The following is a 16635-nucleotide window of genomic DNA, read 5'->3' on the forward strand; positions in this document are numbered from 1 at the left end:
CGTGCGTGTTGTTCAGCATGTGTATCCGGACGTGTCGCTCTGTGCAGATGTGTCTTTAGCAGAATGACCGTCCTTTAGCTTACAAGCAGGGACTGTCTTGTTCGCTAACTTCAGCTCACGTTAGTTGCTCGTGTGAACTGTGCCCTTGTGCCACTGCTGTTACGGACGTTTATATACAGCATGTTGTTGTACGTCAGATGATTTTAAATGTCGGTAGATATCATCTATGGCTAGTCGGAGCTCTGTCTGGGAGTAGTTTGCAGGTGATTAAATAAAAATAAAAACAGCAGGAAAGGTGAACACAAGTCATGAAGTTTTTTTTTAGGAAGATGCACAGCATCTTTCTGAAGATCGTCCTGTTTCCGAGCACATTTGGCAGGACAGGCCCGCGGGCAGCCGCCTCAGAGGTGCTGACCTGCCACCTGCTGCAGCGTGAGCTCCCGCCGTGGACGTCATACTGTGTCCGCTACAGCTCCGTTCACAATGACCAGTTTGGACTGTCCAACTTTAATTGGAGAGTCCAGGGATCCAACTACCAAATACTGAGAACAGGCTGCTTCCCCTTTATAAAATACCACTGTACCAAAACGCCTCCACAGAACCTGGACTTTGAGGACAGATTTTTCACCATGTTGAAAGTTCTTAATCTGGGTCAGTAATTATAGTTTATGCACTTCTTTATTGCTATCAAATACAGAATCTCTTTTAACACTACCATATAATTACTGTGTCCTTTTCCTGCAGGCATCCCTTGTTTGGCTTATGGCATTGGCTGCTGGATGGTGGTGGGAGCAACAGAAACAGTGCAGACAAGTGTTGGACCTGTCACAGTCTATTTCGCCTACAAAGAAGAAGGCAGCGCACAGTACTAAACCATGATTACAACTATTTTGAGTGTATTTTCAAGAAACTTTTGTCTGCCAAGCTGCTGTTTTTAAAACAGTTCAACTGTTCTGGTGGACACATTGACTGAAGGGCCGTCTTATGTCACTGGTGCTCTTATTGTTTCACTGCACTGTTTCATTTGTGTTTCATTATTTAAGATTGAAGAGTTGCAGTGGAGGAGTCAGCAATGCATGGTATTACACTGACACACAATACTTACAGTGTTTGTTCGGAAAGCTGACTTTCCATTAACATTTAATGGGAACTTTAGGATTTCTCAAAGAATGGACTGTTTGACACTACACTTTTTCCTGGATGTTTGCAAAGCGATGTTCGGGAACGTTTTTGCCTCCAGTGCACATGTCTTCAGAGTCAATCATTGTAAAAGTATGTTTTTTGCAACAAATATTAAAGGGTGTAAAATGACTGCGATGATTTGGCTGTAATGGTTTTCTTGCCACATGGACTTACACCTGTGCTTACGGGTCAGCAAGCTTCTCAAGACTCTTGAATAATAAATAGTTGTAAATAAAGTAATTTTCTTAAATATTAACGCGATACCAAGTGTAATAATCTATTTCACCCTATCATGTCTTTTGCTTCATTTTGTGTAACAGGATTGTAAATAACCCTGGCTCATTTATTTAAAGGTAAATTAGTGATCACTATGCATGCAACAGATAGTCAATAGTGTTAGAGAAAACCCAGTGACAAGACAGGTCTGATGAAATAGGTTTTAATTACCAAAGTGTGGCCTTTGTATAGAAACATCTGCATCCCTTCCTTCGGGCCTTCACTGGACTTTGATTTCTGGTAATGTGCTTTGCTGACAGGGCACACTTACCTCTGCTGCAGTCCTGCTCCCTCTGAGATGCAGGTTGACAAACTGCCATATTGATTTCTTCACTCCTCAGCATCTCCTACTAATAGCATTTATCAGGGACCTCATTTTTATGTCCTTGGCCTCTTCATTTTTAGCAACAATGAAACCGAACAAATAATTTCTTGTTATACATGTAAATCAATGCACCTTCTGACCTTCTTTGCACTTGAAGGCTACGATATCGGCCCACATGCTGTCCACGATGTACCGCCTCATCACGAGTGTCCTGTTTGGTGAAACGAGCTCATCCTATGGAAGATTATTTACAAGGTAATTTAATCCATTATTTAAAAAATGATATATCAAAATGTGTTAAATGTTCCTTCCTCGTGGTCTTATAGTGGGAGTCTCCATTCATGTTTAGATCTGGCCAACACTTATACAAGCACGACCATTACCTCTTTTCCTCCCAAAAAGTAAGACAACTGGTTTGTTTTGCTCAAGCACACTAATAACTGAATGAGATATTAAACTAATATTTAAGGTCCCTGGATGAACAGTAATCTGCATATTTGTATAGGCAAAGTAACTGTTGTTGTGTAAAAGAAATCCAACCCTCATGCCGAATTCATGGGCAAAATCCTCTTAAACAGTGTGATGACACCACACTATCTCTTAATCATACTAATTGCTTTGAACACGGAACATTTAGACACACTTATGGAAATCTGATCCATAGTATCAGGCTGCACTTAAATCCCCCTCCTTTCATTTCCAACCTTTCATCAGGACTGGAAATGTGCATGGGGAATGCTCAGGCAACCATGTCTTAATTACTCATTGACCCTTTGACCCACAAGCTGCATTGATACACCGTACAGCCAGACACAATTGCGTGGGGTTGCAACTGACTACAGCTTTGTGTGCTGCTTTTACAGGATGATGTGAGTCAGTGAAATCTAAACTGTGGAGCATGTGAGTACATTGTATTTGCTTTCAGGGTTTCACCTTTGAGTCACTCTAAACTACAGGGGAGGGCACCCCTTCAGCTCCAGCAGAGGCTTAGCATTACACATCGAACCTCAGTCAACACATGTGCAGGTTTAGGGTATCTGGCAAATGAGCTGCTGTAAATTACAAAAATATATCCGCATTTGGTGCGAGATTGATGCCTTTCAATAGCCGTGGTAGTCTAGTCCTGTATTGAAGGGTCTAAATTACCCAACACACATCTAATCTGGTAATGAACAAAGAATTAATGCCTGTTTGGCAAGTTTAATTGCATGCGAAAGCTGGTAATAAGTTTTGTCAAGGTGAAATCTTTAAATACTTGTACTGTTTAGAATTTAGGTAAGTAAAGCAAAACAAGTGCTGAAATTGAGTGTAGTGTTGCTGTAAATTGTTAATGTTCAACAGTGAAATTGCTAATCAACTTGCAGAGAGTTGTAATTATCTTCTAATTAGCTAATAAATTCTCTGTTTCTTCAGAGCAAAAAAAAAAAGAAATGGCACAAACCATCTTCATCTTCTTGAAATTGTTGATGGAGACGATTCTTAAATCAATTATTTCGCAGGAAAGTCAAAGCAGTTATTTCTGTCATATAGATATATGGCTTGGCAGAAACAATTATTGTGTGAACAAACCCCTGCAGCTAATATTGGCGAGGTTATCATTATTAAGCCTCTGGATCGGCCACCAGTATCGTCTCCTACTTGCTCCACGAGCAGCAGGGTACCAGAGCCATCACTCAGATCACTTTAAGGACCACACTTGGAATTACATCTTAATGCAGAGGTGTCAGCCAACATTGTCACAATATTCACAGTGAAATGGCACTTTTTGAATTACAATGTGACAGGGCATACATAAAGCTCATTACTTTTCTACTATAAACCTCTCCAGTTGCATATATGCACACTTTGATCAGCTTTGAAAGGGTATTACTTAAGCAGAGTAAGAGTCCTCTATGTTTGTTATAGTTAAAAGATATTTTCATTGGTTAATAATTGCTGACCTTTGGTCATTAACACTTGAATCACTACCTTTTCTATATCTTTTGGAGGGGTGATAGCGCACTGAAGCTGTTAAAAATCTATTATGGTGTATTTCTTCACCCAAGGGATGACAAGGGGCACCATGATTCTTTTCTGTACATCCTCCTCTTCTTTATCTTTATGACATGTTTTAGACATGTTTTTGTATGTGTGTGTGTTGGGGGAAGGGGAAGTATTGAAACGCTGTGCCTGCTGTGCCAATCAGCGTTGCCAAAGCTACTGTCAGTGGGTGGCTGAAATGTCTGTCAGTCATCTATTCTGGCTTTTCCAGCTCAAGACCACTCCCAGCTGACATTACGACTAAGTTGCAGTAAATACAAATTCTGGACAATTTTGTCTAGGTTCCTCATATTTTACTTCACATTTAAAGATAAACATGCAAATGTTGTATTCTTAGAGTGGATCCAAATGTATATAGTTTAATAAATCATTGTCATTGCTTTGTCTGTGTTTAGTTGATGCCCTTGAGCTTGTGCACTTAACTTCATGCCCAAATCCATTTTTTCTTCCCGTTCAAGTTGATTATTGTTATGTTTTTCTTTCTCGTTGATGATGTGGCTTCATGTTCACTTCATTCATACTCAATGCTTACTCTGTTGACATTAAGAGAGTAATGGATTTTAATAGTTTCTCCACGACTTATCGGGAGAGTTAAATGAACTATCCATTTTTATTATATATTATGCAGTATTTAAAGTTTCAGCTCATTAAAAAACAGACGCCCTCCACATCCCCCAGGCTGTCTTTTACCCCCCACCAGCATGCAGTCAGGCTCCTCTAGCCACGGGCTCTGCTTGATCTGTTTTTCCTAAGTCAAAATTGAAATACTCAGAAATATTTATTTATTTGCTTATGCCTTTTTATTTCACTAAAGAACAGCCTAATGTCTCTGTGGCTTAAACAAGCGACATCAGTGGATCAGAAAAAGGGCATTGTGCATGGTTTTGTTTGATTGATATGATTTGTTATACGGAATGTATGTTTTATCATTTGGTTCAAGATAAAATATCTGGTATAGAAAAATACTGCATGTGCCTAAATGTTGCACCAGAGGCCCCTTGTGTTTTTGATCGCCCTGCTTCTTACTTGCACAATAAGGAGCAACCAACTCAATGCCAGACTGGGGATTTACATTAAATACACTGATACTGATGCTGCATACAAACATAGAAATGGAATAAATCAATTTTGTTCGGGGAAATGCTTCACATACTTTTTGATGCAGCGCGATCTCCAATCTTTCTGCAAATGAGCTGCAGCCCCTTGTAATGGTTTCTGCTCCTCGTGGGAGGCTGGTGTCTCAGAAAAGCTGCTGATTGAGGGAGAAATGCAATACAGGTGTAAAGCAGACTTGATAGGGGTCTTACTCGAGGGTTATGCATTTCAACAGTGATATACATACTGTTACATATTTATCAAAGAATATTGGATTTGCTGGGTTGACTGTTTCTGGCCTGCAGAGATTTGTAAGTTTCTGCTGGAGTGTTGTTAATTCTGGCGGAGAGGGTGGCTATTATGTTGAATTAATAGGAATTAAGGGTTTAAATTGGTTAAGTAAGCACTTCATTAATCGTGAGTGGATTGCTGCGTGTGAGAGGTTTATAGGTGCTGTAGTGCTTAGATGGAAGAAAAGGAGGGAGTTCAGAATTAAAAAGCTGGGTGGTGCTCAGTAGATGTAGACAAGAACTCCCAAAGAAACAACATAATGTAGAGCTGATACGATTTGTCGATTAACTGGTTAGGCCATTGACAGAAACATTATTTGCATCTTTTTTATAAAAGATTAATCATTTCAGTCATTTAGTTAGGAAAAAAAACAGTGAGAAAAATGCAAAACATTCACAGTTTCTAGCTTTTCAAATGAGAACGTTGCTGCTTCTCTTTGTCATATATCAAAATAAACTAAATACTTTTGTTCAGACAAACAAGACATTTCAATATGTCTCCTTGGGCTAGGAAGTTATGATAAAACACATTTTAACATTTCAAAACTATTCAACCAAATAACCGTCAGTTTAATCAATAATGAAATAAACATAAGCTGCAGCCATATTATAATGCACTCTACATGTTATAGCAAATGTTCATTAATGTATCTATTTTCCAATGTGACTTTGATACGCAATGTGAAAATAAAACTCCAGCGAGAGGTGCTTTTAAAGTCCTTGCTGACTGCATATCTACAGTATAACATGCTGATGGTGCATTGTACTTAAGTTACAACTTCTGTACCTCAGGGTCTTTTGGATAGTATTTTCCAAGTTTTACTGCAAGACACAGACTGAATATGTGATTCAAGGCTTCCTTTGAATGCTGAAACCTTTAAGCATAGATAATTGTTCAATAATGTAATTGTTTGCCCTCAGTCTGGACACGGCAAGAGCTGCTGTAAGTGAAGTCATGGCATGGGTCAGTTGGAAGCGTCTGCCTCACTTGATGTGGCTCCCCCAGCAGAGGTGGACTAATTGAGGTGTGTTTTTATCTGGGCTTGCTAATGATGATGAGGGTGCTGGAGAAGTAGACTGTCCCCTTAGGCTGAGGAATAGCATGACTTAGCCAACCTTCTGTACTTATTGTCCAACAAAGGGGGAATTCACTTAATGCAGTGCTTCAGAAAAGTGGATAATTGTGGCCACAATCAATAAAGTAGCAGAGCGGAAAATGAACGGTATGCGCAGTGTCGCGGTGTTGTAGAGATTTGACGGAAATCGAAAGGAGCGAGGATCTTGTATTTTTGTGTCCGTTTCAGCCAAGTCATCAAATGAGAAGTCTATCCCAGTTTATTCACACAATATACCAGCAGGTTAAAGCCAGACATGTTTACTTTGTGTGTGTGTAGCTGTGACTACAACCACGTGTGAGTTTGTGTATATATGATCGAGGGGGTAGGTTTGGTTGGATGAGCCACATTGTTCCTGTGCGGCCTAGTGACATCGCTGGAGGGCAGAGAGGGATGGAACCTGAGAGGGGTGACAGTGATAAATAGCCCTTTTAATAACAGCTGCCCCACTTGGCCAGCTAGTCCCAGTCAGTGTCCTCTGTGTATTTATGCCTATGTTTATTTATGCATCCATAGCATGCAGGAAATCACCACCGCAGGGGTACAATCATTCTTTTTTTGTGGTGGGGGGGGGATTGCATCGGTTTAACTTTGGGATGGGGGTAAGCGAGCTCATCTTAAACCGAGCAGATATTCATTTAACCCTCAGGTTGATCTGTTGGTATGTTTATGCTGAAATGTTCATATATCTGAGAGAGGAGTCTCGCTATGATACTTAAAACATAATCAAAAGTCCTGAAAAACAAGAAAGGATTATGCTTTAATGTGCATGTCACAGTTTGGGATCTCACTGCAGTGCTAGCAATGCCATTGAAGTCCATAGAGAAGAAGATTTGTATGCGTTAATGAATCCAGCGATATATTTTCTCCAGTTTCTGAGGGCAGATTCAGTGTTCTAACTACCATGTATATTTTCTTAAGGACCTGGATATGCTATTACTTTGTAGTATAATGGCTTGTCTGATGCTCTGTGCTGCCTTCAATCTGCATGGCTTTTACATTTTTAGTTCATTGTTGCTGCTTGACTAAAGTCAAAAACCTTTTGTCTGCTGAAATATGACCTCAGGCCCCGGCCTGTGAATAGGGAGAGGGGAGGTTGTAGATCAGAAGTGTCAAAGCTACTTCCCGGAGGGCGATGTCGGCGCTGTTCACACTCAAACCAGTTCCCTCACTTTAATTGGTTCAATTAGTTAAGTATCCATATACATTATTGTGTATGCATTTTTCATGACTCTTCTTAACGCTCTGTTTAAACAGAACATCTTCCGGCTATGATTTGCCATTTGGATGAATGTCAAGGAGACTAAATGATTGCACTAATTGAGTAATTAAAAGCAGATGTTGGAGCAAGAGCCAACAGCATACACTTTAAACACTTTGCCCTCCAGAAAGCCGACAGTGTTTTTGACACCCCTGTTATGTATGGTTATCCCAGAGGTGCCTCTGTAATAGTTACAGTTTCACCCTTGTGATTATTCAGTTGAAGTCTTTGCTATTGAACCACAATGTTGTTTTTATGCTATTTTGACCATGGGAAATGGTCTGGAAAAGAAAAGCCCATCATACAGCCTAATAGCCAGACTCAGTGGTGCACAGATTCAACACAAGCTCTAGACAGGCAAAGCATGGTATCTCCTCACTTGCCCTATCACTCTTGCCTCCCGCTGTCCTCTGCTGGGACACGAGTGGCCTGTACGAGACTTTTTTGAGGGAGATGCCGCTATGTTGAAGGTAATTAACATTGGAAATGTGCCAGTAATGAGAACCAGGTTGCCATCAAATCGCAAAGGAACAGGGTGTATTTCAATGGTTTTGACAGCTGTGGTGATTGGAGCATTGCTCGAAGGCTTTACAAAGTGCAGATCAATAAGTAACAATTTTCCTATTAAAGAAAAAATATTTGGACATTGCACTAAGATAGCTTGTGGCTATTTCACTTCACACCAGCTAAGGAGTAAAGGTCTCTTGTTGAAGGATGGTTTGTGTAATTGTGTCTTTACTGAGGTGTTATTTGCTTTTCTTTCATTCTTGTATTCAGCAATAATTTAATAACCCCATCCCCCTTGAACTTAGATTGCACGTTATTTATTCAAAACATTTTACCTGAATGTTGTTTTCTTTTCTTTTTTTTTCTCAAAAATGCTCTGAAGTCACTCAAACCACAAATCTTCAGTCTTGTCCAGCAGCTGGTGCTAGAACATATGTTATTGTCCTTGTGAATGCCTCCATTGTCTGTACTGTACATACATTTTGACTGAAACATTTCTCATCTGATTTAATTGTACCTGACTATCTATCACAGTTTGCGTTTGAAATGGACAGCACCTAATATATCTAACATGTCACCTTACAGTTGTATCATCGCTTCTCCGAAAAATGTGAGAAAAAGGAACAAAGTTTCTCATTATCAATGACACTCTAAGATGCTAAAACCTGTTGATTTCCTTTGTTTTACATACTTTTAAATTGAATATATTTCAAGTGATTAGTCAATTGATTAATTGGTAATAAGAATAGTTGTTTCTTACAGCCCCATTAATAAATAATATTTTTCCCGCACTACAACAAGAGAAACAAGCACCTCAAATACAATGATAGCATGTTCTGTATGCTAAAAAAGGACCAACGTTTAACGCCAGCTCATGGGTCAAAGGGATTGCCTACACATTTGAAAATGAGTGGTCCTAAAAACATATTTCAAAATGTAGAGTGCAGTTTACTTGGTGACCTTACACTACCCTTTGTGTGACAAGACAAAACATATAGTGGTAATCACATATTTTCAAGGACTTCTGAGACAAAACACTTATCAGAGCATTTTCAATTCAACCTTAACTGTCTTCCCTTTTTGGCCGTTTCACCTGTAAAAAAGAAAATACCATAAAGAGAAACTAATAATTACCTACTTCATACAGATGCAGTCAGGATATTCAAAAACAGTGGAGGGAGTTGATGACAAATCTTGTTTTAATAAATCTCTTGGCCTCTAGCGTGGCTAATGAACTTAGTAATTACTCATCACTGGTTGGAAGAGTTTAGCCCGGGTGAGATGAAAGCAGTGGCTGCTGGGAGCCACAGGAATTGCACAACAGGCAACAATCAACACAGTGTCTGCACAACAATCAATCAAAACTGTCGGGCCCTTAACAGTCAGAGTAATTTGCTGATGTTTTTCAGAAATGAGTACACCTTGTAGAATGTAGCTAAGATCGCTTTCCCAAACACCTTGCAGCACAATACTTTTAAACCAATGAGATTTGTGTCACATGATTTATGACAGTGCATATATAAAAAAGCTTATTTTTAAGATAAATAACTGTTTCATGAGCTCAAATCACTCCTCTTAAGCCTGGAGTCACTTCCTCTTACAACACAATGTTCTGTGTCGTTGAATGTTAACATTTTGGTACAGTTGTTTGTGGGGCAGTGGTATAGCTGTTTTTCACTTCTAGTCACACCTTCACACACACACCCACACACACACATATATATATATATATAAACATACATATACTGTATACATACATACACACATATACACATATATACATAAACATACATACAAACATATATATACATATATATGTTTGTATGTATGTTTATACATTATATATATATATATATATATATAATATCAGTCTATATCTGTCTGTCTGTCTACAGGACACACTATTGAACATTTAAATATAAATTGTCGTGTTTTACTGAACATTTGTTAAACCACAGTGATATTTAAATACGAGTCAGAGCAGGGTGGTGAGTAATACTGGACTATTCACAGATGCTCCTTTCTGCAGAGCTCTAAATCATGTTTCTTAATTCCCAGAGCCACATCTCAATCATACTCCTTGCTAATTTGAGAGTCACCCTCATTTCATTTTAAACGATTCATTTTTGGCAAATTTGTAAATGGCCCCGATGTGTTCTACAATTTAGTCAATTACTGTTTCAGCCAGCAGGACTCCGGGGACCAGGAACATACATCGCCTGGAGGTACCATCTCAATAATTGTTTCAGAAAAGTTGGGAATGGATTGCTAACGCTCTGTTCCACTTATTGAAATGTCAATTGGAGCCAAGACCCTTTTACTTCTCTTCTCAGTCTTTCTCAGTACACTATGACTGCCTCACTTTTCATTCCCTGTCTGAGTCCTAACCATAGAAGATTACAACTGCACTTTCATAACATCTAATCCAAAACAGTATGATTATTGTTCTCACCGAGATTATTTCTGCATGTAGGAACTCAATTGAGCAGTAATGGTTGAGCTTCTTTGGTGTTTCTTTAAATATAATCCATGACTTTCAGTTTGTAATTTGACAAATTAAAATGTAACAGATCATTTGAACTCTACTGTATACTGAAATGGTAATTAATTATTAATTAGCTGGATAAAATTAAGAGACGATGATAATCCAAATTAGGTTTTAATGGGTACTAATTAAGAAAATAATCCTTCTTTAAGGAACCAAACAGCATGACCTGCAGACCCCAATTAATGAAGTTATTATTAGCGGTTTCCCTGTGTTTGGCTAAACTGGATCTTGTTCATTTGAAGGCAAAATATGTTTAAAAGAAAACCTGTAACAATGTGCTACTGTTTGTTTAGCCACAAGGTCCCACAATCATCCTCTGTGCCAATTAACCTGAGAGGAGTCTGTTGGTGCAACGCTATTTAATTAGAGCGGGGAGGTGACATGATGCTGTGGGGAAGCCCTTTAGGTGAGCACAAGATAGTACTTAGCTGTTATCTGCTGCCTTTGTTCCCTCATGTGCGCAGCCAAACATGAGGACTTTCATCGTGAATTGTTCAAGTAGAGTCATCTCAGTCATCCACACAGTAGGATGCAGGTCATGCTTTAAACATCAATCAGAAGGGCAGCTTTAAACATAGTTCCTTCCACAGTGTATATTAGAGTCACTGTTAATAACAGAGAATAAAAGCGTGTGCTATACCGTGGGTCAGCTGCACGAGTCTGCTCTGATTACTGGATGGGTAATTCTGTACTTCTGTGCGTAAGACCTTCAGCTCTATAATTAACTTTTTCCTGCACCCATCAGGCTCCATTCCTCACTTGATGTGTCCATAGTGACTGTTACATGCAACCGGCTTGCCATTCAGTATGTATTAAGCTGTCAGAGTGGGCTGCTCTCCCAAGCCGCCTGTCTTCACTGAACAGCCCAGCCTATTAACTTCTATTGACTGTGACACACATGTCCCTCCAAAATGAGCGGTTCCGTATTGATTTTTCCTGAGAGCTGCTCACTTCCCCCTTTTCATGCCGCCAAGGGTGAGATCTTTATCCTGACTAATTGTATATGTTCATTGTATCAGAGTAGTGTTGTGCGTTTGCTATTTTATACCCATGAACCTCTTCTGCTCTCCCCCTCCTGCGTATCATGGCTACTTGTGTGCGGCCAAGTCTCGATGAGACAATTAAAAGGCCTGACTCCCCCGTGTCCCCTGGTTCACGGCGGTCAAATGGAGCTGCAGACCTTCCACACGCCCCTTGCAGCTTAATACAGCACACGACATGAGACATGACAGCCAGCTCTTCTCCCCCCACTAACACACTGACTCCCAATCAATGAACCTGAATAGAAGGGTGCCATATCCTCTCAGTGTCGCGCTCTCTAACTGCTACAGCCAAAATGAACTCTGACAGCATGTATCGATGTCATATCAAGCTCCACCATTGAGAGAAAAATGATTATCTGCTGGTGAAATCAGTTATTGACATGCTGTGTAATAGCTTCCCTTTCCCAAGGGATTTATTGATACAGTTTATGGGATATAAATATTTATCTAATATGTGTCTGAAATAGATTTGTCTGGTTTAGGTACACAGTGCGTGTGGCGGGTCTATGGTTAGCCCACAGAGGGCTATCAATGCCTCACTCTCTCTCTTCTGCCACTCAACCATGACTCTGCCTTTCCTTTAGTTGGATACTGTTTTTACAAGCAGCATGAAATTACTTTGGCTGTTGCGACTCTGTCTTGAAGTCAATAGTAAAACATGTTGTAATTACATTTTATGGCCTCTCACTCTAGAAAATCAAAATGGCTTTACTGCAGCCATCATATTGTAAATGCATGTAGACGTGCTACTTGTCTCACCATCAGTGGAAGAGGTACTCAAACCCTTTACACAAGTAAGATGAGAAATACCATAAAGAAATGTTATTACAGCTAATATGTGTAATAGTCCTGCACTTCATTTACATAAAGTTACATGTGATGACTTTTTCATAGTGAAATGCAATCTTTTTTTGTTTTACCATTTATTGTTTTGTCATACAATAGAATTTAAGATAAAAATGCACTGCCTGAAGACTGAACTTGTCATTTTTACACTTGGTCAATTAAAACATTGACCCAACTAGTGATTTAATAAGTCGTGCAAATGCAGCTATGGAATGAAAATGTTTTATTAGTGCTCGGATTATCTACCATCATCTTTTGATGAGTACATTCTCAACTGCCACAGCTATTTGCTGCTTTTTGTCAACAGCCAAGAGAGTATTTACTCTTTTCTTATAAAACAGCTTTTAACCAGAGGTGTTTGACCAGAGACCGCAAACTCACCCGAGACACCTTTGCTATTGTGATACCCTCTTGTGTGTGGTGTAAAGAAATGAAAGCAACTCTTCTGGTCCATTAATGCCTGTTTTGTTTTCAAAATGTCTGTCCCGGTAGCTGTTATCAAAATCATATGAAACAACTCTAACCAAACAAATTTGTCACACGATTGTCTGTCAGCTTCTTCTCCCGGGTGTTATGGTTTTATTGGACAGAATGTGTTATATTGATCTTCCTCCTCTTGTTGCAGCTGAACTTGTGGTGACCTGCTTTGTTGCTCAGATGTTGAAAGGTGGTACGATTTGTCCCTGGTATTTCAATCATCCGGCATGACCTTTGATAGTTACATCTCATTTCTGTAACAGATCGAAAAAATGGTTGTCGGCTCAATACTAAGGCAAAAGAAAACTAAAAAGCAGATCATTCAGATTTCAGATCACAATGTTGGAGGAAACACATAACGTGCCGTCTTATTGTATGATATTGATTTTTGCAGACAGGCACATGGCACACTGACTTTTTCTCCTCGATGATGCACGACTGCGGCCTTGTGAACATGACAGGCAGTCTCAGGTCAAATACCTCTGTCTCCCATCCTCCGCTGTGTCTCTATTACAGTCGGTGGGCTCTTTGGCTGACTTATTGACCAGCTCTCATGCTCGTTACTCAACAGAGGAGTAGTTTGCTGTGATTGATACCATGACTACTCTAAGACCGCTTTTAGCCCCCCTCCTCTCTCCTCTCCAAATCCTATCTGCAGTTTTAAAGCCATGAGTGGGTTTCATTAATGGTCTCTCCTGTTTATGACACCATAATTAGAGTTGAGGAAAGGCACCTAACTACCACGGTTCCACCATACTGAGAAAGTCAATAATGCAAGCCCAACAACTTCTCACACAATTGAGCCCCGTGGAAAATCCATATGCTCTGCTGCTCTATGTCTTTATGGTGCTGTTTTAGAAGAAGCCACCTGATTTGTTAGTGTTTTGTCTTCCACTTTTAACTAATCCCACAGAATTGATTAGTAACAACGGCAATATCATTTAGCTTCCAGCAGTCTCCACACAATAAATGTTGTGTGGGATGTATTCTCGTGCTGCCAGTGTGCGACACTGTGTTTAGCGTGCGAGGCCGAGCCTTGTGGCCATTTACCTGCTTTATAATTTGTTTTGTGCTCCACCTCATGTACATGCAGCGACTCCTGTAAAAACCCAACCAGGCTGACCGCTACGCCTGGGTTATTTGTGTGCAGCAGGTCATGGGGGATATTACATTAGATTGCTTTCCCAGAAAATAATTCTGCCAGGTGGTCTATTGGGCTTTTCTCCGTGTATCTGTCAGGCAGGATCGCATGCAGTTACACAGAGAAAGAGAACTGTTTGAATACACACAAATACACCCTGTTTTTTTGTGTGTTTTTTTTACTCACCCATCTGTCTTTTTAATTAAAACAACAACAAGAAACAGCTAAGGGAGTACTTGTGCTTGCAAAATAATATGTAGTTTTGCAGGCTCCACCTTTGATGATGAAATAAATATGTTTATTTTACAAGCTAGTTTCAATTGAACATTTTATCAGTGTTAACGTAAATTCAATCATTCAGGAACCACACTGCCACTTAAAATTATTTCCCAGTCTGGCACCTGTGTCAAGCTCTTGAGGTATGTTCTTTGTTTTCTCTATCACAGGTTAGTGTGAGGCAACAGCTTTTAGGGAGGTGGCGTTGAACAGAATAGTCTGTGTGATATTTAAGTGCTCAGCAGATGGTGTTCTTTTCAACTAAAGACAAGTCAGATTTTATTTATTTATAGCCCAATATTGCAAAGCATGCCTCAAAGGGCCTTGCAAAAAAAGAGAGATGTTAACAGTGGCCATGTAATGCAAACAAGTTTTGAATTAAGATAAGATTATTTTCTTGATGCCGTTGAGCTGGGACGTGTCAGTTTTTGTCGCACAGCTCCTTCTTTTCTGGGGTCACGACTGTCATCTGATGGGTGCTTTAGAAAGCACCATGAATAGTTGATGTCAGAGCGTTCGCTGCAGCCCAGACTTGAATGTAAATAAGATGCAGGTGACTGGGACAACATCTCAAGGATCAGGCTCACTACAGCTCTGTTACATATGGCTTTGCTATTTGCACATGTTGTGTTGGCTCTAGAGAAACCAGACAGCTGCATTCAGACCAAAAAAATTCATCCCTTGCATTTGAATGAAGAAGAGGGCTCCGGCAAAGCAAACGCAGTGTCGTATGACAAAAAAGTGTCACCAGGCTAAAGTTTTTCTGCATTGTGACTCCATCAGGCGAGGCACATACATGCAAACACATTCCTGGTAGATGACATAGTCATGTGAATGGTGTGATATGTTTACCGTGTTATTGTTGTGAGGAAAATAATTAATCTCCCCCCGTAATAACTTTCCAAAGTTTAAAATACTGTCTCGTACTATTATAAAGCCATGTGCACTGTTATTTGCATCTGAAAAGCTTTCAAACTCACAGATCTGTTACTCAAACTGGACCTCCTGGATCAAATTTCAGGTCTCACCGGTGTCTGTAGTTGTCTGACCGCCTACTAACAGAGCCACTGTACTCACAGTGGTGCTTTAAGCTGCAGTCTAGCATGCTAACATACTCACAATATTAACATGGTGATGTTTTGCTGGTAATGTTTACAATATTCACCAATCAAAGTTGATAGCATTTGCTAGTTACCTCTAAACACATGTTAAATTGTGAGCCAGTTTTGCAGATATTTGGTCATGAACTCAAAATTCTAAGATAATTATTGATGAAGAAGTCAGTCTAATGCATCCTCTGGTGACCGTGAATGTCTTCAACTAATTTCATTGCAATCCATCTAATAGTTTCTGCGCAAGGCTAAAAAATGTTAAAAATAATTCCTCGTTAAAAATGCTAATCACGCACCGGCAAGTTTTACCTTATAGGTAGCTCGCTCATTGCATTATGAAGCGGTGTTAATGAGGCCAGGAAAACATGTTGAGATGACAGCAGTCTAATGACTTCCATGACAGTATACAGGCACTGGTGTAATCACAACTAAATGTCAGACACCATAAGGCCTGGTGCATAATGGCTCCAGATTGATATCACCCTCTTGCTTTAATTAAGAACAGCATTTTTTGCTTAAAAGGTATTGATTGTAGTTAGGAGAAGCAAGCCATCAAACTAAGAAGTGAAGAGAGGACCCTGGAGTCATACCAGAAGGTTGATATGCTCTGAGAAACAAAAGACATGCAACCTCGAGCTGTTTGCATACATTGCTGTGTCTTCCTTAAGACGAAGGTAGAGGTTAAGTAAGCACTGTAGCCGTCAGGGTTGGGTTGATTATCAATTATGATAGTTACCACAGGTGCAGACGTTGGCATTAATCAAAGCATTCCGTCAGGAACCTGTGAAGCATTTATCTGAGTAACTGAATCCCCCAGAGTGAGGTGCGTCACTGACTTTGACGACCAGGAGATGAAGCGGTGCACGTAGCAAGATAGTAGATAGTTATATATCATGAATAAACCAGGCCTCTGAGACAGGAGCGACAGGAGGCCTAGCTACACAGAGCTAGGATGGGACGTTTCCCCCCGCAGTCCCCACACCCTCTGGCGAGCCTTCCAGTGAGATTAAATGTTATCTCCAACATGTGCTTCTGTAAACGTAAACCAAACTTAGCTCATATCAGTTCACCCTTGACTGGAAACCTAACCTCGGTGACTGA

At 39.9% G+C, this 16635-nt stretch overlaps 1 protein-coding gene across 1 annotated transcript; it reads left to right on the top strand.

Moving 5' to 3' along the window:
* Nucleotides 1–308: 308 nt before the first annotated feature.
* Nucleotides 309–1252, top strand: cUnh15orf61 (chromosome Un C15orf61 homolog; the record flags this gene model as incomplete). The annotated part of the gene is made up of 2 exons (XM_079223782.1): nucleotides 309–651; nucleotides 745–1252. The coding sequence occupies 2 exons, from the start codon at nucleotides 309–311 to the stop codon at nucleotides 870–872; spliced, it is 471 nt and encodes a 156-aa protein (XP_079079908.1). The 3' UTR covers nucleotides 873–1252.
* Nucleotides 1253–16635: the final 15383 nt, after the last annotated feature.

This window comes from Taurulus bubalis (assembly GCF_910589615.1).
Source record: "Taurulus bubalis genome assembly, chromosome: 9".
NCBI classification, from domain to species: domain Eukaryota; kingdom Metazoa; phylum Chordata; class Actinopteri; order Perciformes; family Cottidae; genus Taurulus; species Taurulus bubalis.